The following is a 25,458-nucleotide window of genomic DNA, read 5'->3' on the forward strand; positions in this document are numbered from 1 at the left end:
ATAGAGGAGATCCTTTGGGATCCGGCCATCATCCATTCTCACTACATGACCGAGCCAACACAGGCGTCTCTGTTTCAGCAGTGCATACTTGCTAGGGATTCCAGTACATTCCAGGACTGTGTTGTTAGGAACTTTGTCCTGCCAGGTGATGCCGAGAATGCGTCGGAGGCAGCGCATGTGGAAAGCGTTCAGTTTCCTCTCCTGTTGTGAGCGAAGAGTCCATGACTCGCTGCAGTACAGAAGTGTACTCAGGATGCAAGCTCTGTAGACCTGGATCTTGGTATGTTCCGTCAGCTTCTTGTTGGACCAGACTCTCTTTTTGAGTCTGGAAAACGTGGTAGCTGCTTTACCGATGCGTTTATTTAGCTCGGTATCGAGAGAAAGAGTGTCAGAGATTGTTGAGCCAAGGTACACAAAGTCATGGACAACCTCCAGTTCATGCTCAGAGATTGTAATGCAGGGAGGTGAGTCCACATCCTGAACCATGACCTGTGTTTTCTTCAGGCTGATTGTCAGTCCAAAATCTTGGCAGGCCTTGCTAAAACGATCCATGAGCTGCTGGAGATCTTTGGCAGAGTGGGTAGTGACAGCTGCATCGTCGGCAAAGAGGAAGTCACGCAAACATTTCAGCTGGACTTGGAGAAGGAGCAGTGGCCAGGGCCTGCTGAAGTCCAGTCCAGAAATTGGACTGGGCCAATTTCTGGCAACAAATTGCCAGGCCTTGCAATTTGGGGGAGGGGCAGAATGTTACATTTTGTTAAAATGTAACATAAAAAAATATATAAATGGAGCGCTTGCTATTAGCAGTTCTATCAGTGAACACAATGAAGTTCCTTTCCTGGGTGAGTTTGAAGAGCAATTCTTGTACATATCTTCTGCTTGCACCTGCAAATTGCATACAATATGTTACAGAAGCTCTTTATTGTTTTTGGCAACGTTTCCTAGTTAACATTTCCTTAAGTACCAAGGCAGTAATTTTTCTGTCATAGTAAATTGCTAATGCCTATACCAAGAGCAAGAATATCATTTGTTTTTCCCTGACCTTAGAAATAGAACTGTGTGAGTTCTATGATTTTGTAATCGCATTGCATTAGCATGGAATTTTGTAGCAGATGTGCTATCTGCATCTTAAGAATCTCATGCTCCATTAAAAAAAATTTTCTAGGCCTTTGGCTTGAAATATACCAGCAACATGTTGCATTAATAGCACGTTTAGCCCGGTTGTGCTTGATTTTTTAATTTAATTATGCAAATACCAGTGGATGCCCAATTGTGGTTCAGGAACATGGTGTGGTGGGCAGGGCTTATGAGAGGAATTTTAGCAAGGGGTAGAAAGTTTCTTCTGGGCCCCTTTCCAAATGGGAACGGGGGCAATGGGGCAGGCAGAACTGAGGGAGGGGCAAAATAAGGCAGGAGAGGGTGCTGACAGCCACAATAGTCTTTGGAGCTCAGATCTACTAGGCTTCTTGATGCAGAGCCTAGGTCTGCCTGACCATGCAGCATTGGCAGCTAGATAAAGTAATAAGAAAGACCAGACACACTCCTGAGTCTCTCTAAAATTTTTGAAATATAGAAAATTGATTGCAGAAAGTCAGCATAATCATATTTAGATTTACTAGAATGGATCAAAATGAAATTCTGCAGCCACTGTAGCTCCACAGCTGGGTCCCTGAGCTTCTATACATTCCTTCATGGTTATGGGATCCACAAGCCAAAGAGCTACTGTAGCAGGCCAGTTCCCTCCCAGATTTGACACTGTGTTAAGGAGGGTCATGGATGCTTTCCTGGGCCTGGTGTTTTATGGCTTGCAGCAGCGGTTAGCACTGCATGCATGTGGTTGTGCCTCAACATTATGTGCTGGCAGTGAGTTCAGGTGAGATAGGAAAATGTCAAGTCCCAGGAACTTTCTGGGCCCCCACCTTTGGCTCCTGGGCCCCCTTTCTGACCCTGGGCCCAGGTAAAAATTCCCCCTCTTTACCCCCCTCTCCTAGGCCCTGGTGGCGGGGGTGATGCTAGGGTTTGCATCACCTGGTGGTGCAAGAGATTGTTTCACCCCCATGATGGACCTCCTCCCATACCAGACCATACAGAATAAATTACAATTTCATATACACTGTCTAAATGCAGTGGCATCACTGGGGTTGCTATAACCCTTATTAAATTTATTTTCATATATTACAGGTTGCCAGACAAATGTGTAACCAACAAAAAACCAGCGGCGCACTTGATGACACTCACACAACTGAGTGTCATCAAGTTGATGATACAACTTAGTATCATCAATAAGAGTTCTAGTATTAGCTATTTTGATTCCCTGCTGTGTTCATAATAGCACCTCATTGGCTCTCAAAACAATCAGTCTCATTGGTCAGTTTTGAGTTAAATCCACTTTTTGTTCCAGAAGGCAGTTGTGTTTTCCTTTTCTTGTTGTTGTTGTTTTTGCTATAAACTTGTGATAGAATACAAATATTTCAATGTGGCTTGTTTCATTGTATTCTGCATTAAGTTATCCATCAAATGATATATAACGTGATGGTATTATTCGAAAACACCAAGATTTTCAAAATTTTGGCCAGTGGTGGTGTCACCGCCCCCAGGGTGTCACCCAGTGTGGTCCACACCCCTGGTGCCATGACTGAGGAAGAGACTTAAGCCTTTGTTCCCATCCTGAACCCAATCCAGATTCCTCCCAGCTGCTATTTGTCCTGACATGAAACTATCCATTGGTGCTAATGGGATCTCTCCACTTAGGAAATAAGCCGGGAAGAGGTGGAAATCCTGAGTTGGGACCATGGGATTCCCCTGACTGTGGTCCCATTGTGTATTGTATCACCACCCTTTACTTAATATAAACTAAATTTATATTAAATTTAGTTTATATTAAGCACATTTTTGACGTCACATGTTGTTAACTCTGCAGGTAATGCTTAGCGAAATCTCAGAAAGGAGACGCAAGACAAGGAGGTTCAGGGCCCTGCTCATAGGCAGTTCATATAAATGATGCAAAAGTCACCCTTTCATAGTGCAAATTTAAATAAGTCAGCTTTGGCTCTCTCTGGTCTTTGCAGGCTGATACTTTTGCCACCCCGCCCCCATCCACAAAGAGCTTTGGAATTATGTATGTGAAGAAATAACACAAACACTTCTACACTTAGAAAAGGAAAGTCTGAATGTATTTGACGAAAAACATCGTAAACCTGTTCCAGCAAGAATCTGAAGCACATCTATTGCTCTGCTGTGTCCTGCAAAATCCATGCAAGTGTTCCAACCCTGAACTACATTTCCCATGGGGAGCAAGACATTTCTATTCTGTGCACTGTAAGTGGCTGCGTATACTGCTAGAACCCTACTTGTGTTCATTGACAGAAGCACAGACCAAGACAATAATCCCAACATGGTCTCTTTTATTTTTGCTTGGATGACTGCCTCCAGCATCTTAACTGTGCTTTTGTGAGTGTAGCCAACTGTCTTTCTATTATGATATTGATGCCCCTGGTCAATGGATGATTTTCACAGAACTCTACTTAGGGAAGAAAATGAGGGAGTCTGGACCAATTCTGCAACCCCTTACCTCTCTAAACTTGCTGGCTGCAAATGCACTTGTGACAGATGCCATTTTAATTGTGTGCCTTGTCACAGCATAGCATGAGTTATTTGCTTTCTTGAAAAAGGTTAGGAAGTCCCAGCATCACAGAAATCACAACCAAGCAAAATTGTGGAAGAAAATATCAGAGTTGGTTCTTCTTTTTCCCCCCTATTATTTTTGATCAGTATTTAGCCAGTTTGTATTTATTATAGTGGAAGTGTAAGAAACTTTTTGTTTTCTAGCAGAGACCTCAATTAGATACAGTTTATAAAATTTATTGAGTCAGTTGGAAGAAAGCATAGGAACAGAGCCCCGCTCCCGATCCCCCAACATGAGATTTCAGAAGGAAAACGATGATCAACTCTTTGACAAGCGTGTGCCTTCATTTGGTTCCTTAATGCAATTTAATGGCAGGGATTGTACTGGTAGCAGTGTAGCCTGTTTTCATTCAAGATCCTATCTCATGTTGTGCTGATGCTCTGCATTTTGCTCTGCATTTATACCACACACTCTCACAGACCATAAGCTCACAGACTATGGAACCTGAAATAACATCTATGACATTCAGACCACACATTAAGGTTATGGTAACATTATTTTTGAAAAGAACAGAGTGGAGATTTTCAATAGCGTTTTATGTTTCTTATTTAGTATATGCACTGACAGCAGATTGTTGGAAATAACACCCAAGACCTTAGCCACATTGTCCTTCATGACATAGTACAACTCCTAGCCCTTCCCCAAGCTTTGTAGATTCTTCTCCAAATTCTTATGATCCACAGGGCAGGATACAGAACATGGATGGGGTGAGAGCTTCAGGTGCATTGCAAATTGCAGTGCTGGGGAAGCAGAGTACACTCTCATCTACAAATGACTTTTAAAAAACAGAGAAGGGCAAAGTAAAAGGTCTTTGAAATAGTAGAGGCATTGTTATAGGGCAGAAGGTATCTTTGTTGCTGTAAACTAGTTTGTTTAAAAGGAGCTAGATGAGCATGCTTGCACTTAAGTGGCATACCTGGGAAGAGTTCAGTCTCTTACTTTTAAGATATTGCCATGATGATTTTTTAAGAAAATTGCTAGGGCATATGTAGGAGCTGGTCACCTATGACGTCATGAGTACTGTTAGATCTCTAGTTTGAAATGTTCTGTTTTCTGGCCCTGAGGAGTGCCAGCTTGGTGTAGTGGTTATGGAGTTAGACTTGGAAGACCCAGATTCCAAGCCCCACTCAGCCATACAGCTTCCTGGGAGATGTTGGGCCATTCGCTCTCTCTCAGCCTCACCTACCTCACAGGGTTGTTGCGAGGACGAAAGGATGGAAAGAACTACGTGAACCACCCTGAATGTGAATTAATGGAAGTTCTGCATTGCGAGTCAACACAGAACAACAAAAACAGCCCTACAAAGTACCAAATGTTCACAGTTATTTATCAATTTAATTTCATGTTCATGCATTTTTATTTTTGTTTTTTAGAAGTGCCTGCCAATCTGTTCTCAAGTCAGAGAAATCTGTATCCAAACAGCCGACTAAGAAAATAATGCAGACATGGTTGACTGGGTCAAAAATGCTTGCCCTGAGGGCAACTTTCGGAGGGGTCGCTGTCTAGGTCTGGTGCATGCAACGGAGGCAGGAGGCTCGCGACCATGAAACCTTGTAGCAGCGCACCATAAATCTGTCAGTGTGTGAGATGCCACAGGCCTTGCTCGGTTATGGTGCCCAGTAAGGACAGGTGTACATATGGCAGAGAGCCGGGGCTGCTGCCAAAGTCTACAGCCTGCAGGCTGAGTTCCCACTTCTTCCTCCTGGGGAAGGCCTGGCTCACACTGGGCCATGTCTTGACATCACTCCCTGGGCTGTGCTTGTCCCCCTGCTCCCCCGCCCCAAAACTGTGGTGGGGAAACATCACACATCTTCAGTGATGTCAAGGGAAGCAGCAGGGTGCATTGGAGGGGGAGAATGGGAAGAGCCAGGCAGTTGGGGGGGGGGGATGGCATCCTTTGTGACTTGTTTCCGTTGTGACTTGCCCTCTTGGCAAAGGCAGAAGGTAGAAGGCTCTTCTTCCTCGTGTCCCTCAGTGACTTCCAGGTGGGGATTCGTGGAGTGGAGAAGATCTCCACGGAGATTAGCAGAGCTAAATAAAGCCTCCCTGAGTGGTGCACTTCTGCCTTCCCGTTGCTAGGGGACAGACCCGAAGAGAGGGCTGCTGTCTTTGTGTCCTCCCGGGCTGGGGCCACTGCGGTCAATAGGATGCCAGGCTAGCAGGGGCGGGGATGATCATGAGTGGGTGGGTCAAGCCCACCAGGCACGCAGGTTTCTCGAGCAAAACGTAATGAGCCCCTGGAAGACGCCCACCCGCGGGCAGGTCAACTGGACAGCCGCAGCTGGAGCTGGAGACACGCTGGGAGCTGCGATCGCGGAGGAAAGAGCTGCGGGGTGCGAGTGGGGGCCCTGCAGGTACAGCCCTGCCCCGATCCCGCGGCGGAGATTCCAGCCCCTTGACCGAGACCGAGCAAGGAAGGCAGGAGCGCGGGAAGCGCCGCCTCGGGTTCTCCTGAGTCTCCCCAGGCCTTTGGATCGACGGCAGAACCATCTCCACCCCCCCCCCCGCTTCGCTCAGGTGTCCAGTCGTGTCTGCACACTTGCGGGTGTTTGGGTTGGGCTTCCCCTCCCCTCCGTCCCCAAGGTGGGTGGGCACAGACCATTCTGGAGGATTTGGCTTCAGCTGACCTTGGCGTACCTCCAGGCTGGCACTTCCAGACACTGCTTAAAATAGATCTTGCCCGGCTTACAGCCCAATCCTATGCGTGTCTACTCAGAAGTAAGGCCTATTCTAGTCAACCAGGCTTACTTCCAGGTAAGTGTGCATAGGATCACAACCAGAAAATACCCCCAGATTTGCTGGGATTTACTCCGAGGGGTTTTCTTTTTTCAAAAGGGGCTATTTCAAAACAGCACGCGCGCGCGCGATCCTACGTAAAAACCACCGTTCTCCTCACTCCCTTTTCAGCCTGGGCTTCCCTGGACCTTCCCGGGTCGCGCTTCCCTGCAGGCCCCCCTCCCCGTCCAGGCACGCACCCACACCCGCTCCTGGAAGGGTTAAGTGCTGCTGCTGCTGCTGCTGCTTCCCCGGCACCTGTTTCTGAGCCTGCAGAAGCCCGAGCGGCAGGCAGATCAATACCGGTTATAGTCTTTCCTCGCAAGGACCCTGCTGCCCCCCCCATTCCATCAGGACGGCTGCTGGCTCTGCCGCTGCTGCCATTAGTGGGAGTGAGCGAATCCTGCAGCCCCGACCCGTGGGATCGCCCTGCGCCTGAACACTCTTGCAGGCAGGGAGCGGACCGGGACTTTGGGGCGAGTTTGGGCGCTCCTGGCAGGTGCAGGAGCGTCGGCGGTGGGGGGTGCACCTCCCCCTACCTCTCCCTTCCCCCCTCCCTCCCTCCTTCCAGGAACAAAGCGGCGGGTGCGTGATTCATGCTCAGAGCGGGGCCAGCACGAGGCGCTCCGACGGCTCGCATGCAATTAAGGTAATGGGCAGCGGCGGCAGCAGCGCCCGGGCAGCCAGCCCCCCTCTGCGTCAGCGAGAGGCGCTGGGGGAGCGGGTGGGCGGCCGGTGCTGCCGGAGCCTGCAGAGGCAGCTGCTCCCCGCGGAAGCGGCGCCCCCGCGCCGCCGGCACTGACCGCCCTCCCCGTCCAGCGCAGCCCAGTTCAGCACCTCGCCTGGAGGACAGCGCCCGGTGGCGCGAAGTTGCTCTCCGGGCAGAGCCGTCAGGGGGAGCAGCATGCAGCGGTGCCGGGGCCGGGCGCTGGGCGTGTGGGTGGCGGTGGCGCACGGGCTCTTCTCGGGCTCGCTGAACATCCTGCTGAAGTTCCTGATCAGCCGCTACCGCTTCGCCTTCCTGACGCTGCTGCAGTGCCTGACCAGCTGCACGGCGGCGCTCAGCCTGGAGCTGCTGCGGCGCAGGGGCGCCCTGGACCTGCCGCCCTTCGGGCTCCGCCTGGCGCGCCCCTTCGCCGGCGTGGCCGTGCTGTCCACGCTGCAGTCCAGCCTCACCCTCTGGTCGCTGCGCGGGCTCAGCCTGCCCATGTACGTGGTCTTCAAGCGCTGCCTGCCCCTCGTCACCCTCCTCATCGGAGTGCTAGTCCTCAAGAACGGCGTGCCCTCCGCGGGCGTCCTGGCCGCCGTCCTCATCACCACCTGCGGCGCGGCTCTGGCAGGTGAGCGCCTCCCGCCCCCCCCCCGCTCCGTGTCCGTGTCCCTGCCCCGCACCTGCCCCCACAGACCTTCCTGGGTGCCTGCTGCAGCCCCCGAGTCCTCCCCACACCATTCTTCTCCCCACTCTCCTTCTGCTGGCCCCCCACACTTCCCATCACCCAGCACGGCCCCTGCCCTCTTCTTAGCCCTGCCACTGCTTTTCCACGGCCCCCTGCCACTCTTTTGCTACCCGACCCCACCCTGACAACTTCCCTGTCTCTCTTGCAGGTCGTGGTCCTCACTCCCCTTCCAGTCCTTATAGTCCTCCCTTCACACTGCGCCACACTCTTCTTCCCATTCCTGCACACTCTCTGTCCAATCCTACCCACACTTTCCTGGGAGTAAATCTCACTGAACACAATGGGACTTACTTCTGACTAGACATGCATAGGATTGGGAAGTTTGTCCTTCACTTCTCCAGCTCTCTACCCATTCCACCAGCACCTCACCTTTCCTGTCTCACCATCCTCCTCAAAATGTCTGGGGTTTGAAGATGCTCACCAACCCTGCTAATTCCACAGCTCCTTTCCCCTGAATTCTCCTTAACAACAAGCCTCCTTTGGACATGGGCTCAAACTCCCCAAACTTCATAGCTCACCTGCACTACGGTTCTCTCTTCCTCCAGTCTCTAGTCCACATCACTTCACTGTTTCATATCTTGCTGTCATTTTTTCCAGCTGACCCCCCCCCCCCCACTTATTACTACTACTTGTCTATGGACCACTTATGGGACTCAAATGTGTCCCTTTAAATATGTATACATATGGCAGGAAACCCTGACCAATCACTGACTCCCTGGGAAATATACATGTCTTTTACGTCAGTCTACACATCTGTGTGCTTTCCTCCTATGTTCGCTTAGCATGTGTTCTGTGTTTAGTGGCCCAAGAACCATCATGTGTGAACCTCTGCTTTGAACCACACTTTTTTCTTGGTGGTTTAACTTGGCCACATTTCCCCCCAATTCCCTCTCAATTCACCCCACCTTTTTTCTGTGCTTGAAACCTACCAAGGCTTGAGTTCTTGTATGTATTCATGTTCTTTCTCTCTGTTGCAAGAGTCCATTCAAAATTCTCTGACAGCACACAATGTTGCATTTCTCCTGGACAGTCAGATAAACTTCACATAGGAAAAAAATGTGCAACCCATGTACACCAGCAGCTTTTAAACACCTATCGTCACAGCAGAATATATATTTCTGATATATGGCCGTGCACACTGTGTGTGCATTTCTTTCACAGAAATGATCTCTGTGTGGGAAAAATGTCATGTCTGAAGTGGCCCAGCTGGTTATTCCCAGTCCTCTTCCTTCCTACAGCCCCATGTTATTTGCAGCTGCCTGGTTTGTCTATCACATATAAGCTGTTGTCGAGACTGAGAGAAACTCAGAGAAAATCCACTTGATAGATCTACCAGGCAGTGTCGCTGCCTCTATAATCTATAATTAAAGTCTATTAACAGGGCCTTAAGAGACAGGGAAAAATTCTATTTAGGTATAGCTGGACTGGCAGAGCTTATATATGCAGGTTTGTATATTTTGGAGTGAGAACTAGTTTTGGGTCCTCGAGGTGATCACCACGTTGAAGGAGACAGCTGGGCTGGGTTGGGCTGGGCTGAATCTGACTAGGTAAAAAGACCATAATTAGTCTCAAGAACTGTGTGGGCAGAATTGACACTATCTTCTGTTTATTCATCTTGTTTTCTGCCATGGAAATTTATTACTTATTTTGGAAATATGTGGAAAGATGATGCATATTAGGAACCAAAGAAGAGCCATCCTAGACAGAGATCTGACTATAAGATGAGGCAGGTCATTGTCTCTATATATCTGTGACATGGTTTTCAGAGTTGGTTTATGAGAGGTGGTTCTCTGCAGACAGATTGCTCTAGTTTTACCACATTTGCACGGAAAGACCAAACACAGGCAACTACCTGAAGACAGGACATATGTCAATGATACAGTATCATTTGGATGCCCCAAACTGTGTTCAGATGATCGTATTTGTGGAACAATATGGACACAACTTCCTCCATTACAACCACTATGGCAGGAGCCCAGACCAGCATTGAGAGCTTGATCGTTGTACAAATGTAACTGAGGGAGGTAAAGTAAACTTTGCTCCTGGGGTGGGGTGGGGAGAAAGAAGCCCATTCATTGTTTTCTTAATTCTTAATTGATGGAACTCCCATACAATTGAGTTGTGATGTTCACCAGAGCAGGGAGTGGGTGGATTTTAGTCTGCAGGAGTGACTTTTCAAGGTCCACCAACCAGAGAGCTGGTGGTGCCAGATGCAAATTGGTGGCTCAGGGGGTGGAGACAACAACCAGCTCCATAAATCACACACTGGGATAACCTGCAGACCTACAGAAAGATCTGGTCAAAGATCACCCATTCGGGCTCCAGTTTTACTGGTGAGGAACTTGGGGCCCAATCCTACCCAATTATACAGTGCCAGTGCAGCTGTGCTGATGGGGTGTGCACTACATCCTGTGGTGGGGAGATATTCACAGAGGCCTCCTCAAGGTATGGGAACATTTATTCCCTTACCTCGGAGCTGCATTGCAATTGCACCAGTGTTGAGAATGGATAGGATTGGACCCACAGAACTTAAGAGTGAAGCAACGAGCACGAGGCCAGCCATTGGAAAAGAGGCTGTTTAAAGATGCTTTCCATTTACTGGTAATTTGCACTATTTAAATGAATGGGAGCCAGAAACCTTTGATGTTCTACTGCAAGTCACTCACATAGCTGGATAACTCAATCTGTTTTTGCCTGCTCCTGCTCTAGAACAGACTCCCAGCATCTTCTGGTGTGAACAGTTTCATTTTGAAGGAAAAAATTTCACTTCCCCCCCTTTCTTTTTAGAAATATGAGTGCATATATCAGAATGCACTCAACTTGTCATGATTAACTGCTGCTGCTACTACTAATCTTTTAAAATTGTTCCAAAAATTCTCTGGGAATGGGAGAGGGTGAAGTGTGGTCTGCATCATGGGCAGTGTCTAATAAGTGTTAGCAACAGTGCAAATATTTTGTAGCAGTGCTGGCCAGAGCTGACCCAAGACTTCCTGATGCCTGAGGCAGCATGCCAGATTCTGCCCCCTTACATGAGGGTGTGCCAGCCCTGCTCCTCCCGCTGTCAATGTTCCAGCTCAGCACTCTCTCCTCCTCCGCATTTCCTCTACATCTCTGTCTCCCTCTTTTCCCATCCAAGGAGTGGCAGGAGCACAAAAAGCTGTGGAGGCAAATGGGTGGACAGAGATGAGCACTAGTAGTGTTCCCAGGGCAGGCACAGTGCTAAGTTTTGCAGAGCACTTCAACTCACTGTTGCCACTCTTCCTTGCCACCAAAGCTGGTCTCAGGCAAGCATTTCAGTTGGCATCATGGATGGGCAGGTCCTGGTGCAATTTCTGGAGCCCAGTTATGGGTTTTTCAGGACACAGCCTGAAAGGCTATAAAACCCTGAAAAACTGCTTTGACGATAGTCAAACATGCCCCCCAATGTGTGCCCCAATCCTACCCATGAGGTATGCTGATCGATCCCAAGGTTCCACGAGTGTACCACACATTCTGCCATTGTAGCAGCCTCTCCATCTATCTGTGGAGCACTGCTGCCAGGCAAAGGCTGAAATGATTGTTGGCATTGTCATGGTGGTGGATTAGGGCGGGGATTGGGCCAGGTGGGGTAGATTGGGGGCTGGATGGGGTGAATCCTGGTGGCAGTGGTGGACTCTGTTTCCTAAACCCCTGTCCTGGCCCAGGTATTCCCTTTGGCCTAACAGATGTACGGCAGCAAAAGATATAGCATAGATCTGAGTAGGTCCACAGAGGACCACAGAATGTAAGAAGTAAGAGAAGTAAAATTTTTCTTTATTTACCTCTCCCAGTGGAACTGGCCCGCAGCCAGCCTGCAGGATACAGCGGCCCCTGTGTAAGCAACCCAGCGTCATGTAAGCTGGCCCAGGATAGCAGTAGGACATTAGTTCCCTTTGAGGCAGTGATGCTGTTTTTAGGTTGTGTAACCAAACTGTACACAGCCAGGCTTTTGTTTCCCTCAAATCAAATTCAAGAAAGCTTGCACGTTGGCTCTGCAGGATTAACAACCCAGCTAAGTTACTGCTATTTAAAGCATTATATGAATTACTGTAATATAAGGGACATGAGCAGGGTTTTGTATGTAGTGCAGTTAAGGTGCTTGCTTGCTAAAAATAATATAATTTGAGGAATGAATGTGGAAAGGATAGACCCCTGTGAAATTTTGCATTTGCATTCAGTACAAATGGACTCCGTTACTGCCACAACTTCACAGTGTTTCTTACTACGGATGAAGCTAACTCTGCCAGTTCTGGGGTCATCCTCAGAACAGAACTCTTGATCTCTACAAAATGCTTGTCATAGGCAAAATCCCAAATCCTATTTTGTAAAAATGATGCCATCCCTTGCTTCCCTGGACTCCTTTATTTCTGACCTTTCTAATAATGGTTTGTGTGCTTCTCTTCTTATGACTACTCATTTTTGTTTTGCGTAGAAATATCACAGACTGTGCCTAGGGCATTTTGTGGCCTTTTGCCCCATGGTTGGCAGTATTTTTCTCCATACCTATCTGTATGTGTGTGTCTATCTGCCTGGCTGCCAACTGAGAATAAGACTTCATCTGAAAGAGTAGGCTCTAGTCCATGAGAGCTTCTGTCACAATAAATCTGTTAGTCCTCAAGGTGCCACAGGACGTTGTTGGTGCCAACAAAGTAGTTTTTGACAGCTTCATTCCTGGTTTAAGAACATAAAAACAGCCCCGCTGGATCAGACTATAGGCCCATCTAGTCCAGCTTCCTGTATCTCACAGCGGCCCACCAAATGCTTCAGGGAGCACACAAGACAACAAGAGACCTGCAACCTGGTGCCCTCCCTTGCATCTGGCATTCTGACATAGCCCATTTCTAAAATCAGGAAGTTGCACATACACAACATGGCTTGTAACCTGTAATGGATTTTTCCTCCAGAAATTGGTGCAATCCCCTTTTAAAGGCATCTAGGCATCAACATCACTACATCCTGTGGCAAGGAGTTCCACAGACCAACCACACGCTGAGTAAAGAAATATTTTCTTTTGTCTGTCCTAAATCTCCCAAAACTCAATTTTAGTGGATGTTCCCTGGTTCTGGTGTTATGTGAGAGTCTAAAAAAGCATCTCTCTATCCATTCTATCCTTCCCATGCATACTTTTGTATGTCTCAATCATGTCCTCCCTCAGGTGTCTCTTTTTTAGACTGAAGAGGCCCAAACACTGGAGCCTTTCCTCATAGGGAAAGTATTCATGTGTGTATTGTTTTTAACCTGCCTGAAATTGACTTGAGACAAATCTGGTTCCACAACATAAGCTGAATATGGAAAGCCAGATGAGAGCTTTCCAAACTACACATTATTTTAAGCACATAATTTGACCCCGACCCCCCCCCCCAAATTGGAGCTGGGGGAACAGAATCCAAACTGGAATCATGACATGGGGGGAGGGTCTTTGCACAAGTTGCTGCACAGATTGTCTGGAAAGATAAGAGGCTGCGGCATGGAAGGCTAAGTGCCGTGCTGCGCCACGCAGGGAAGGCTTTTTCTGGGGAAGACACTGGATCTGGCTTGAGGGACTTGGTTTGGAGTCTGCTGCTCTAGACTAATCTATGGTAAAATGAAGTTGAATGATGACACCAGGTTTTGTGTGTACATATCGAAATATAAAAATTGCTGTATCAATCCAAGGTCCATCTCAGGGGTGTAAAACATATGACCTGGGGACCGGATGCGGTCCACGGAAGCTTTTTATCCAGCCATCAGGCTCTCAGTTGCTGAGCAGTGCTGAGGTGTTACTGCTGAAAAGGCAGCCCTTATGAAAATTGGGCTCTCCCATAACTTGAAATATGATCATGAACTGTGTATTTTCTGTCATTTACAAAAATGAGTCCCTGAGTGAGGAAAAAGTGCCTATTATTGGTTATGACTTGTTAATGACATTAGTTCCTGCCTAATGACATCAGTTCTGGCTCTCAGCAGGTATCATGAATGCTATTTGGTCAACTGTATGAAATGAGTTTGACGCCCCTGGCCTATCTGGTCTAGTGTTTACTCCCAATAGGGGTAAGCCACATGCCCATAAAGCTTACAAGTTGAGCATAATGATAATGGCCATTCACGGTTGTTCATCCCAAGCACCTGACAAAAAGTCCATTTAGCTGTAATAGGTAGTAATCATTGATAAATCTCTGTTCTAAGAACTTGGCAAATATAAAAACATGAAGTAATATGTAGACTCCTCGTAAATGCATATTTCTTTCTTTTTCTTTCAAATTATCAGGTGCGGGTGACCTGACCGGTGATCCCATTGGGTATGTGACTGGAGTGCTGGCTGTGTTGGTGCATGCAGCATATTTGGTACTTATTCAAAAGACAAGTGCAGACAGTGACTACGGGCCCCTGACAGCCCAATATGCCATTGCTGTTTCATCCACACCTTTTCTCATTATCTTTGCCTTTGCCAGCATGGATGCTATCAACGTCTGGTCCTTCCCAGGTTGGAAAGATCCTGCCATGACATGCATCTTTATTGCGTGTGTCTTGATAGGCTGTGCCATGAATTTTACCACCCTTCACTGCACCTACATCAACTCAGCTGTAACCACCAGTTTCGTCGGAGTGGTGAAGAGCATTGCAACCATCACAGTTGGCATGGTTGCATTCAACGATGTAGAGCCCACAAAACTGTTTATAGCAGGAGTGATAGTAAATACTGTGGGCTCCATCATTTATTGTGTGGTCAAGTATATTGAAACGAGAAAACAGAGTAAGTATGAAGATCTGGAGGAGGAAACTAGAGAGGAGGAGAAGAAAGAATTTGAAGGAGACCAGCCACCATTTGTAATGGAGGAGATATCCAATGAGACAGAACCTGGAGATACAACAATAGAGGAGTTGGCAAATGGAAGCAGTCATCAAAGCACAGAAGAGAAGGACAAGATTATGAGAGAAACAAGTGCACCCATTATTCCTGAAGGCAACACCAAATCTGAAGGAGTTAACAAAAGTTCATTAAAGGAAGCCTATCTTGGAGTATGGAGGTTGGTTAGGGGGGCTAATTACATGAAGAAGGATTACCTAGTAGAGAATGAGGAGTTACCAAGTCCTTAATAATAATTTCTTAGCAAATAGACATCAAGTATACATATATTTTATTCCTTGTGTTGTATGGGGGAAGATCAGATGGATGGATGTTTTCATATGTTCACAGAAATTGTAATTGTTTATTAGGGAAACTTGCCTCATTCAAAAGGAACAAAAGCATGATGGTCATTCTTAAGTTAAGTGAGATGCAATTGTTTTGGTGGACTTACTCGATTTTTCATTTGTACGGGATCAGGATCCAACAGCAAAATAGAACCCAAAATGTTAAAAAGAAAAGAAAAAGCTTACAGCGCAGTCCTAACTTGTGTTGGGATAGGCAGGCCGGCAGGCCTGCACTGTACCCTGTGCAAGTCTCAGGCTGACTGAGGCTCAACTTGAGGTAAGGGGAAAAAGTTGTCCTTACCCCGGGTAGAGTCACAGCTGCCCCAATAGGTCTACTTGGATCAGCGCCACCTAAAGAGGTGGCGCAGATCCAAGCAGAACGGAGCAGCCAGGAGCCGCTTCATGCTGCCCAGGATCTGGCACAACTGCTGGATTCTGGTCCCACCTCCTGCTACCCACCTGCTGCCCTCCCCCACCCCAAAACATCCCGCCTACTTCCTGCTGTCCCCAGGCCCCCCAGACCCCTGCGCTGGCCAAGCTAGTCTGGCACAGACTTCTTCTTCTTCTTCTTCTTCTTCTTCTTCTTCTTCTTCTTCTTCTTATTATTATTATTATTATTATTATTATTATTATTATTAACAGTATTTATATACCGCTTTTCAACTAAAAGTTCACAAAGCGGTTTACAGAGAAAAATCAAATAACTAAATGGCTCCCTGTCCCAAAAGGGCTCACAATCTAAAAAGATGCAAAAGAATACCAGCAGACAGCCACCTTTGCTGCTATGGAGGCTGAATGTGGCCTCCATGGGCCGGTGCACCTCTGTGCACCGCCATGGTTTTCTCCTAAGGAGGCACAAACGTACTTTTTGGCACGTTTGCAATCCTCCCAGGCTGGCACAAGGGACGTGTGCCAACTGAGCACATCCTTAGGATTGTGCTCTTAGTTTATTTTACCCAGATCAGGCTAACACTGTACATTCTTCCCTCATTATTCAAACCTAAATTTTTTCCTGGAAATGGCCCTATTGCAAAAATCTGGAAAACAATTAAATGGGAAAATTCGAACTTATTGGAAAACCATTCCAAAAGCACCCTAAATGCCTACTAACAATTAATAACAACATTATACCATATTAGTAAATATTACACCTGTATCAATAAAGTGATGGTGTTATGTGGAGGAGAAAGAGTGAGAAGCAGGGAGACCACAGTGGTGGTGGTGAGGGAAACTGTTGAATGCTACTGACATAGCACAAGAATAGATAGAAGGGTGTGTGAAATGCACATGCCTTGAAAGCCAGTACAAAATTGGCCATGGGGATGCACTACACACTAGGCACTGTATCTCAAACAACTGCTTCTCAGACCATATAACAAATCATTATGGATAAAGAAACATGGTCTGAATATTTGCAATACGTATAAGTGAAAATCCATAGAGTGAATGTACGGATAGTGGAGAAAGAGCATATTCTTTAGTAAGTACTATATGTACTAACAGAATTGCTGAAAGTAGTTAAAAGCATGATGTAAAAGCTAAACAGAGACATTCTTAACACAATTCAAAGTACTACAGTAAAACCTTGATTTAATAACTTCGGAAACAATGGATGCTATCTGCAGCTTTAAAACTGTATATATGTTTTGCGCATGCATATCTCCATTAACTTCAGTGTTTTTGGATCTGACAGACTTTTGGCATTAATGGACACCCCTTTCTCCTCTGGCCCATGAAACTGAGGGCAGTGATGTGACTAGGGTTTGTGTTACCAGGGGTGGGAGGCCAGTATGTCACCCCTAAGATGGATCTCCTCCCATGCAGTGGGCAGGGCAAAGCTCTTGGCAGTGGATGTGGTGATATACCCTGCTCCCACTGGTTTTTTAGCTATAACTTTTCATAAAATAGAGATATTTCAATGTGGTTTGTTTCATTGCATTCTGAATAAAATCACATATCGATGGATATATAACACAATGGCATTGTTTGAAAATAACAATATTTAAAATTTTTTGGTGTGTAGTGGTGTCAGCCCTCCTGTGCGCCTCACCCAGTGTGGCCCGCACCCCCTGCACCCCTTAGCGGCACCACTGACTGAGGGTTCAGCGTACTGGATTCCCTGTGTTTTGAAAGTTAAACAAATGACATTTGCAAATATAAATGAGCTCCCTCTTTGCTTCCACTTACCATTTTCCAGGTATTAATGTGTAACTTGTTAAGTTGGGGAAACACGTGAATATCACAACGTCTGTGTCCTCAGCTTTCCACAGACTTTCCCTCACATGACGGAGGGTGGGGTTTTGTGCATAACAAGCCCCGCCCACACATGGGCAACCCTTGTAGCTAATAGAACGAAGTCAGCTAAACAGATCCCGCCGACAATTCTGCACACTTTTTTTTATCTGCCTTCCCTGACAAAGTGAGAGAGGTGTGGGTGGGTGATTGAGCTGTTTACTCTCCCATTTGCCTTAGACCTTTATCAACTAATTCTATTTTTACTTAATGTTTATAATAGACATGCTTATGTGGTCTACTGTAAAAGTTCAGAAGCTATGGGCTCCCATAATAAGAATACTGAGATGGGGTCAAGTAAAATTGTGAGGGAAAGTCTGTGGAAAGCTGAGGACTTAGGGCCCAATCAATTTTCCAGTGCTTGTGCAGCTGTGCCAGTGGGGCATGCACTGTTCCTGTGGTGGGGAGGCAGTCACAGAGGCCTCCTCAAGGTACGGCAACATTTGTTCCCTTACCTCAGGGCCGTGCATCAGTGCTGGAAAGTTGGATAGGACTGGGCCCTTAGACGTTATGGTATTCAGGTGCTTACCCAACTAACAGGTTACAAATTAAGCCAGTCTTTTCAAACACGTAAGCCAATATCAACATCAAGCGATGTACAAACATCAGCTCCAGTGAAGTTCTGCTCACTTTGCTGGTGTTCAAGAGCCTGTCTGGCTGCTGAATGTTGAAAAGAGTTAAATTCTTCACAGCTTATGCCACAGATAGAAATAAATCTTTAAAAAAAAAATTTTTTTTGTCAAGGTGATGCAGCAGAATGTATAAAAGAATATACTTTTATAAAAGTATAAAAGAATTAGGAAACCTGATCTGAGACATCATGGACCTTAGTCATGATTACTTTCAGGATGTCCACAGCAGCAAAATATGTCTGAAATTTGCTGCAATCAACACTTGTGAGCTCAAAACTTATGTATGTGTTCTGAGCTCACAAGTGTTGACTGCAGCAGATTCCAGGAGCACATATCTGGGGCACTCCTACAGGTGATGAAAGTGCCAAAAACCATATATAAATGGCTCAAATATATAAAGTGAAGACACATATGCTCTCCTCCCTCATTTGCTTTTGTACAGAAATATACACAGAAATATATACAGGAATATACACAGTGACCCTTCAGCAGCTCCTGTTCTCAGGTCCCCTACCACTTATTCACAGATCGTCAAGGACAGATTGTCTTTCCCCTCCTTCTCTCACATGATACACTAGACCAGGGGTGTCCAAACTTTTTGGCAGGAGGGCCACATCATCTCTCTGACACTGTGTTGAGGGCCGGGAATAAAAAAGAATTAATTTACATTTCAAATTTGAATAAATTTACATATATTTACACAAATGAATATATTAGAGATGGAACTTATATGAATGAATGAAGAAGGTCTTGCAATAGCTCAAGGCTTATAAAAGTCCTTACACAAAGCAAGACCAGCCTTTCCTTCACTTCTGCTGCAGCATCATAGTCATGAAACAGCAAGCAGTGGAGGGATCCCTCATTCACAGTTCATGAGAGAGGTCAAACTGCCGCCCTTACACTGAGAACAGTTGCACTGGGCCAGCAGGGGCTCCAGTAGGTCTCCGGAGGGCCAGATTCTAATTGGAAACTGGGGGCTAATCGCGGGCCAGATTGGGAGTCCTCGAGGGCCGCAAGTGGCCCCCGGGCCGGGGTTTGGGCACCCCTGCACTAGACAGCAAGCACTCATTGCCCCAAAAGAGCATCACATAAAGAACTGAGTTAAATCAGTTCTCACCAAATTCCTGTTGCAAACATTAGAGCTTTGAAGAGAGTAAGGGCAGAACTCAATCAGAACAGTCAGTGCAGGCTCCCTGGTGAGCCCTTGCTGAAGCTCCACCAAAGTCACACACACCAGGCTTTCCCTGTTTCCCCATTAGCAGCAAGGTTGCAACTATGAGACAGGCTGATGTGCGGGGGAGGCAGACATCTGGCAGGGAGTGCCACTCACCTGCCTGCCCACCACCTCCTGGCTACTCTTCTCCCATGCTTCCCTTGGAGACCAATCAAGTGGTGGACGGGGGGGGGGGGGCATGGCTCACTTCCCCCAATGGTGCTGCTGAAGATCACAGCAGTGGTGCTGAAAGAGGAGATAGCTCCTTGGAGAACACCCAAGTGGAAGATACTAGGAATGAAGAGGTTATTCTCCCAGGATCCTCCCACTGGGAGGAAGTAGCAATAATAGAGGAGATGAGGAGTGGTAGTGGGGGTGCAGAGGAGATGGCAATGGTGGTGGTGAAGGAACATTGAATGAGTAGTGGAATTCGGGCACTTGCCTAGTTTAGGCCAGGCCTGTACATTAATTCCAATGAGACACAAGTCAGCCTCCCTCTCAAACTTGCTGTAGCTTTACTGAGCGTCAGCATTCATTGGCACTACAAATGACAAATGCAGTTCTTCTCCCCCACCCCTTCCGCCTCACTATGACATCATAAGAGATATTAGCACCAACAGAAATTCTCTATCCAGATATCGAAGGAAAAGAAGCATGTTTAATTTCTGCATCCCAGCAGGGACTAGTGTAGTGGTGAGTGGGAGTGGTGCTCAGGGGAATTTGTGGATGAATTACTGAGCATTCAAAGTGGATTTGAGATAATTCAAAGGGAATTCAGTCCATTTAGATGAATGAGAACTGATTACAAAGAGTAACAAATCCTGCTCCACATAGCTATTAAAGCTAACTCCAGTTCAAGCCATCAAATCACTACAATTTGCTAATATTGTTTACCAGACAAAAAGAAGACCCTGTAGTTCCAGAGCAAGGGCTCTTCATACATGAAGTCTAACTCCCCGCTGAGCCCCCTTGACACTATTTATATGAATCCGTGGTGTTTTTTTAAAAATGTGGAACAGAAAGCAAAAGGCAGACACTTGTAATTCAAATAGGCTTTGTGATCTGAATCCGTTTTTACTTTGCATTACAACAGATTTAAGCCAAAAAAAAAAAAAAATCACATTAAGCTGCACGTGTGAAATCATGTCTAGCTTGTACATTTCTTCATAGTTTGGTTCGTGTATTGCACAGAAGGGAATGCAAGGAAGGGAAGAATGCAAAAGCAAAGTAATGGAGCAGGAAAGTTCACCGTGCACCTTTTTTTCTCTATAGAGCAACATAAATGTCAAGACAGGCTATGGATACACACGATTATGTAGTTACTGCATGGGTTACCCCGGCCCTTTCCCATTAATTTGCATGGAGCTTGAAACTGGTAAATGGAGCTTAAATAACATCTGTGCTGGTGGATTTGCACCCCATCATTGCCAAATGATTGGAGAACGGAAGTATGATTTAAAAAAACAGCACCAGGAATGTAAAACAGCACCAGAGAGCATTTGGCTGTGCTCTGACTGATCCCATCTCATTCATAGATCCGGTCACCATAATTCAGTGCAGGGGCAAGTCAGGCAGATCTGCTGCCTGAATCAGCACAGATCCACCATCACTGCCAGTACACATTTCCCCCGGTAATCCCGCCCATTTTTTACTTGCATGCATGTATACATAGCTTGCACCACCATTATTGTTGCTGCTGCCTCCTCCTTGCATGCTTGACTGTTTAAGAAAGCAGTTGGGCAGGCAAGGAGAGGGTTGGGTAGCAGATAGGAGCACAGCAGAGTGCTCCTGGAGCCCCCCCCCCCGGCATTATCCTTCCCTTTATGTTGGCTGCCTCCTCCTGCTTATTCACCCACCTGCCTGGCCTCTTAAAAATAGTAGGCTGGGCAGAGCTCTCGACACTAGAGGAAGTAGTGGGCAGATGCTGGGGCGGGGCACTGTTCACCAGTTCACTGCCTCCCCCAGTTCAGTCCAGGGGCTGGGCCAGCTCTGATTCAGTAGGTTATAGAGCATGTAGAAGATTCCAGTTTCACACCTTGGCATAAAGTGCCAGGGCTGTGGTAGCCCATGCGGCTTGAAGGAAAGTTGATGTTCCCAGGGAACATCAAGAGGAGAGGGAGCAAGAAGAACTGCTTAGGGAAGGGAGGAGGATGCAAATAAACAGGATTGGCAGGGTAGAGGGACTGGAGGCAAGGGAAAGATAGACAGCAGCTCTCTAAGGCTTCCAGCGGAAGTCTTTCCTAGCCTTGTACAGGTGACACAGCCAAGAGAGCAGTTGAACCCCTCACTTTAGACAGCAGGTAAAGTCTTGGAGAGGTGCTGTCTGTCAGAGACAGGGCTGGCCCAATGTGATCTGCCACTTCCCCCATCTGCTGCCACAGCCCCCAAAACCACTCATAAGATGACCATCCCTGCCTCCTCCCCTCACTATTCTTTTCAACAAAACAGAAACTGTGGGGCATTCTGGGAGTACTTCTTGTCCTGCATTTCCTGTTTTATTTAAAGGGACCATGCAAAGAAGGAGTGGATTTGTAAGTAGATTGTTACCTGCTGTGTGGCTTTTTTTTGGCCCAATCCACTTCCCCACCCACTCATCTTGCTCCTTCCTTGTCTGGTCCTTTTAAACAAATCAGAACGTGCACTTTAGCAAGTGGAAAGCAGATCAGTTTAGCTCTGTCCACAGCAGGCTAGAGGAGGGAAATGAAGGCCACCCCACACCTGTTTGCCAGTTTCCTACTTTTCAGCATGAACCCTATTGTCCACTTTGTGGATGGGCCAGTCAGAGCACACCAGTTGCTTTCAAATTCTTTTCCATGAAATGTTTTAACACATCAGCCTATCCACCAGGTAGTACTCAATGAGAACATCAGTAGTGGTTGAAATAGCTTTTCTGAAAGAGATCTTGCCCACTTTTACCAATTTTCTTGTGCGATGTCCAGACACAGGAAGGGTGTGTTCATGGAGTGAATGAGGACCAACAAACTTGGCTGGTGCATTACATGAAGTGAGTGGGAGCAGATTATTTCCAAAAACTTCTTCCGAAACACAAAAGTTTAGGTCAGAAATGCATCTCTAAACCAACTGATGTGGAAAGTGTCCCTGGAATCTAGAAAGTGCGAATATCACCAAAACAGTGATTACTGGGCCATTCTTACTCAATACATGGCAGTTTCACATGTTCAAGCAAAGCCATTGGGTTGTCATTAGTTAAGGCCATTTAAGCACTATTTATTTATTTATTTATTTATTTATTTATTTATTTATTTAGCAACTCACCCAGCCTGGAACAATTACAAGAGGCAAATGCAAGTATCTGTAGGCAGGGGTGCTTCAAGGAGTTAGAAGGCTTAACTATTTTGTGACAGGCATAGGCCAATGCACAGCTGTCATTCCAGGTCACTTTTCAACTGTGTTTCATGCCGTTTTTACTCACAGAGTTCTAGCCATACAGCTCTGTTGCCTGGGTGGCACCGCAGACCACACAGTGGGGTGCTTGCTCTCCTCTTATGGGTTGTTGTACTTTTTCTACATGCTTTGTGGGTAAGTCCCAATTTGCTTCTTTACAAAGTGCTAGTAAAAACTCCTGGGAGTACTAACAGTGTTGGACTACTTAAAAAATGTGCTGGTGAAACTATTGTACAGTGTAAAAAAAAGAAAAAAAAAGACTATGGTTTTGCTGACTATATGTATCTCTGTTAATAGCTTAATGTGGGTGTCTACGAATTCCCTTCATTAAAAAAGGGGGTTTTAGTCAATGCAGCCCAGTTTTTCCAATGAAGGAGATTGTTGTAAAGTAAAATAATAGAACTATTGCCTCGTGCTGAGGCATTTTAAATGCATAAATATAAGACTTCAATTAATCTGGAGAATGAGACATGGTAATAAAGTGCACTGCTTTACAGAAGCCTTATGAAATTTCTTCTCATTGCTTGGGTAAAGGTTGAACATGTCGCTTTATTCGTCTGGTGTCTTTATGGGTTGATGTATTTGTGTGTATGTTCACATGCCTTATCTAAGTTTGTTTATATATACAGTATATATACATGCTTAGAGCATTTTAGGACTTTAGATTCAGTGCTTGGATTCAGAAGTCTTGGAAAGCTTGGATCCTTGAAATCTTACATACATAGCGAATATAGATGGAAAAGTTCATTTCCTTCCATCTATGCCATGATGCTCATGTACCCTATTCAACTGGCTGGAAGCATTTTAAAAAATCTCTTCTTGTTGTTTCACTCAGGGCGCAATCCTAACCCCTTATGTCAGTGCTTTCCAGCACTGGCATAGCGGTGCCAATGGGATGTGTGCTGCATCCTGCAGTTGGGTGTCACTCACGAAGGCCTCCTCAAAGTAAGGGAATGTTTGTTCCCTTACCTCAGAGCTGCATTGCTCTTATGTCGGTGCTGGAAAGCACCGACATAAGGGGTTAGGATTGCTCCCTCACATATCTAGAGCCAAGTGTGGGGACCCGCAGCTGTGAATATTTCTGTGATGATCTGGGAAATTCAGAAAAAATACTACCATTCTCAAAGCTATGGAATCTTACAGGGATTTTCACAGGGCCATAGCTGACATGGCAAGAGCCTGCTGCTCTGGGATCTGTTTCATGCCACATGTATTCATGTGGTAAGCATAAGGCAAGATGCCAATTAGATGGTGGCTGGGAGCAGATGAGCAGCAGACTTCATAAAGGGTGGAAGTGACTTTCTACATCTATCTTCCATTGCTTGGTCACTATCTTGTGTGCATTTGCTGTGTGCTTATTGAATGCCCTAAGCATGAAATTGGCCTGGAAGTTGCCTTATCTCAGCCATGTGAAAATACTGTGCTTTGTTTGGACTCTAGGCAGTGGTTTCCTGGAACAATTTTGCCCAGTGTTGTTTGGCAGTAAAACTGTCAATCAGCTGCTATTGAGACATTCATTTCTATTAATAACAGTGGCTACAGATCACAGTGTTTAGAATGGTTTTTCACTCTTTAATATGTATCAAATACTTATAGTTGTCCCCTGTGAAGTGAATAAGGATTGCCATCCTAAAGTGATGGACAATTTAATTGGAGACTATGTGCACACAGTATATTTGGTCTGGTAGTTTTTATGAAGATTGAGTCTCTGCCTCTTAATTTTCCATGTCCAGAGAAACAGACACAGGAAACTGGGGAGAGAGAGAGAGAGAGAGAGAGAGAGAGAGAGAGAGAGAGAGAGATTTGCCTTTTGCTGAAATAATAAGTGAGTGGTTGTCACACACAATGGTATTCTTCAAAATAAACATTCATTTTTGTGTCAATATGCTATTGAGCAGCACCTGCTGTAACTCAACAAAGCTGGACATTAACAGAATCCTGAAGCCCAGGAACCAGCCTTGCTGTGGCATTGTTCTTTAAAAGCCACTTTATAAAAGGCATACAGTATAGATGTCCATGTGTGTCTGGCTAAGTATCCTGTGGCCATTATCGGGGCCTAATTTTGGAGAGAGATAAATGGGACAACCACAATACAATCGTCTATTAAAAGAACATCTGCGATTGCAAACTCAGTGGTCACAACCCAATACAGAATTAAATGTGCTTTACCCCACTGATAGAAATTCATGGCTGGTTTGTCCAATGCCTGCTTTCCATTTTTTTTTTTTAAAGCTTGAAAGAAAAGGGAATGGCATATGTATTAAAATGAAGAATCTGACATTTAAAATGTGCTAATGCTACAGTCCTATGCACACTTACCTAGGAGTCAGCCCCATTGAACCCATTGAGACTTATTTCTGAATAAACATGAATGAGTTTAGGCTGCTAGATACAAAATATGATCATATCAATTCATTGTCTTTATTATCATCATCATGCTTGCATTCTCATGGGTTCTATACTCCCTTTGTCCTGCCTCTCACCCGTCTGGCCCCACGTCCTCCATGCGTTTTTTTGTCACCTGTGCCTCCAGCTTTCAACCAATTGTGGCTAGTAACTCTTTAAAGCCAGAGAGGAGGGAGACCATCGCCTCCCTAATTACAGTTTTCCTCACTGTAAGGAGCCGCACAGTTGGGGCTGTCTCTCCCAATTCTTGAAAGCCAGGAACAAGCCACCTGGATAACAGGACACATAGGTGTAAACCTTGTGAAAGGTTGAATCCAGCATACAATTGCCTGCCAATATAACTTGCCACTGCAGGTAACTAGCCAATTAAAAATCCAGGCTTGCTGGTAAAGCCTCTACTTT

The 25,458-nt window shown here is 46.0% G+C and overlaps 1 protein-coding gene across 1 annotated transcript; it reads left to right on the top strand.

Moving 5' to 3' along the window:
• The first annotated feature begins 7,364 nt into the window (after positions 1-7,364).
• On the top strand, positions 7,365-15,012 carry SLC35D3 (solute carrier family 35 member D3). Its single transcript, XM_066611647.1, has 2 exons — positions 7,365-7,800; positions 14,183-15,012. Exons 1-2 carry the CDS (start codon positions 7,365-7,367, stop codon positions 15,010-15,012), a joined length of 1,266 nt encoding a protein of 421 aa, XP_066467744.1.
• The last annotated feature ends 10,446 nt before the right edge of the window (positions 15,013-25,458 follow it).

This window comes from Tiliqua scincoides, chromosome 1 (assembly GCF_035046505.1).
Source record: "Tiliqua scincoides isolate rTilSci1 chromosome 1, rTilSci1.hap2, whole genome shotgun sequence".
Taxonomy (NCBI): domain Eukaryota; kingdom Metazoa; phylum Chordata; class Lepidosauria; order Squamata; family Scincidae; genus Tiliqua; species Tiliqua scincoides.

What these genes read in the sequence shown, in the direction of transcription:
- SLC35D3 (XM_066611647.1), top strand. Translation starts at nt 7,365, where the DNA reads ATGCAGCGGTGCCGGGGCCGGGCGCTGGGCGTGTGGGTGGCGGTGGCG. An exon ending in CTGCGGCGCGGCTCTGGCAG is followed by an intron (nt 7,801 to 14,182) that starts GTGAGCGCCTCC and finishes TCAAATTATCAG; the next exon opens with GTGCGGGTGACCTGACCGGT.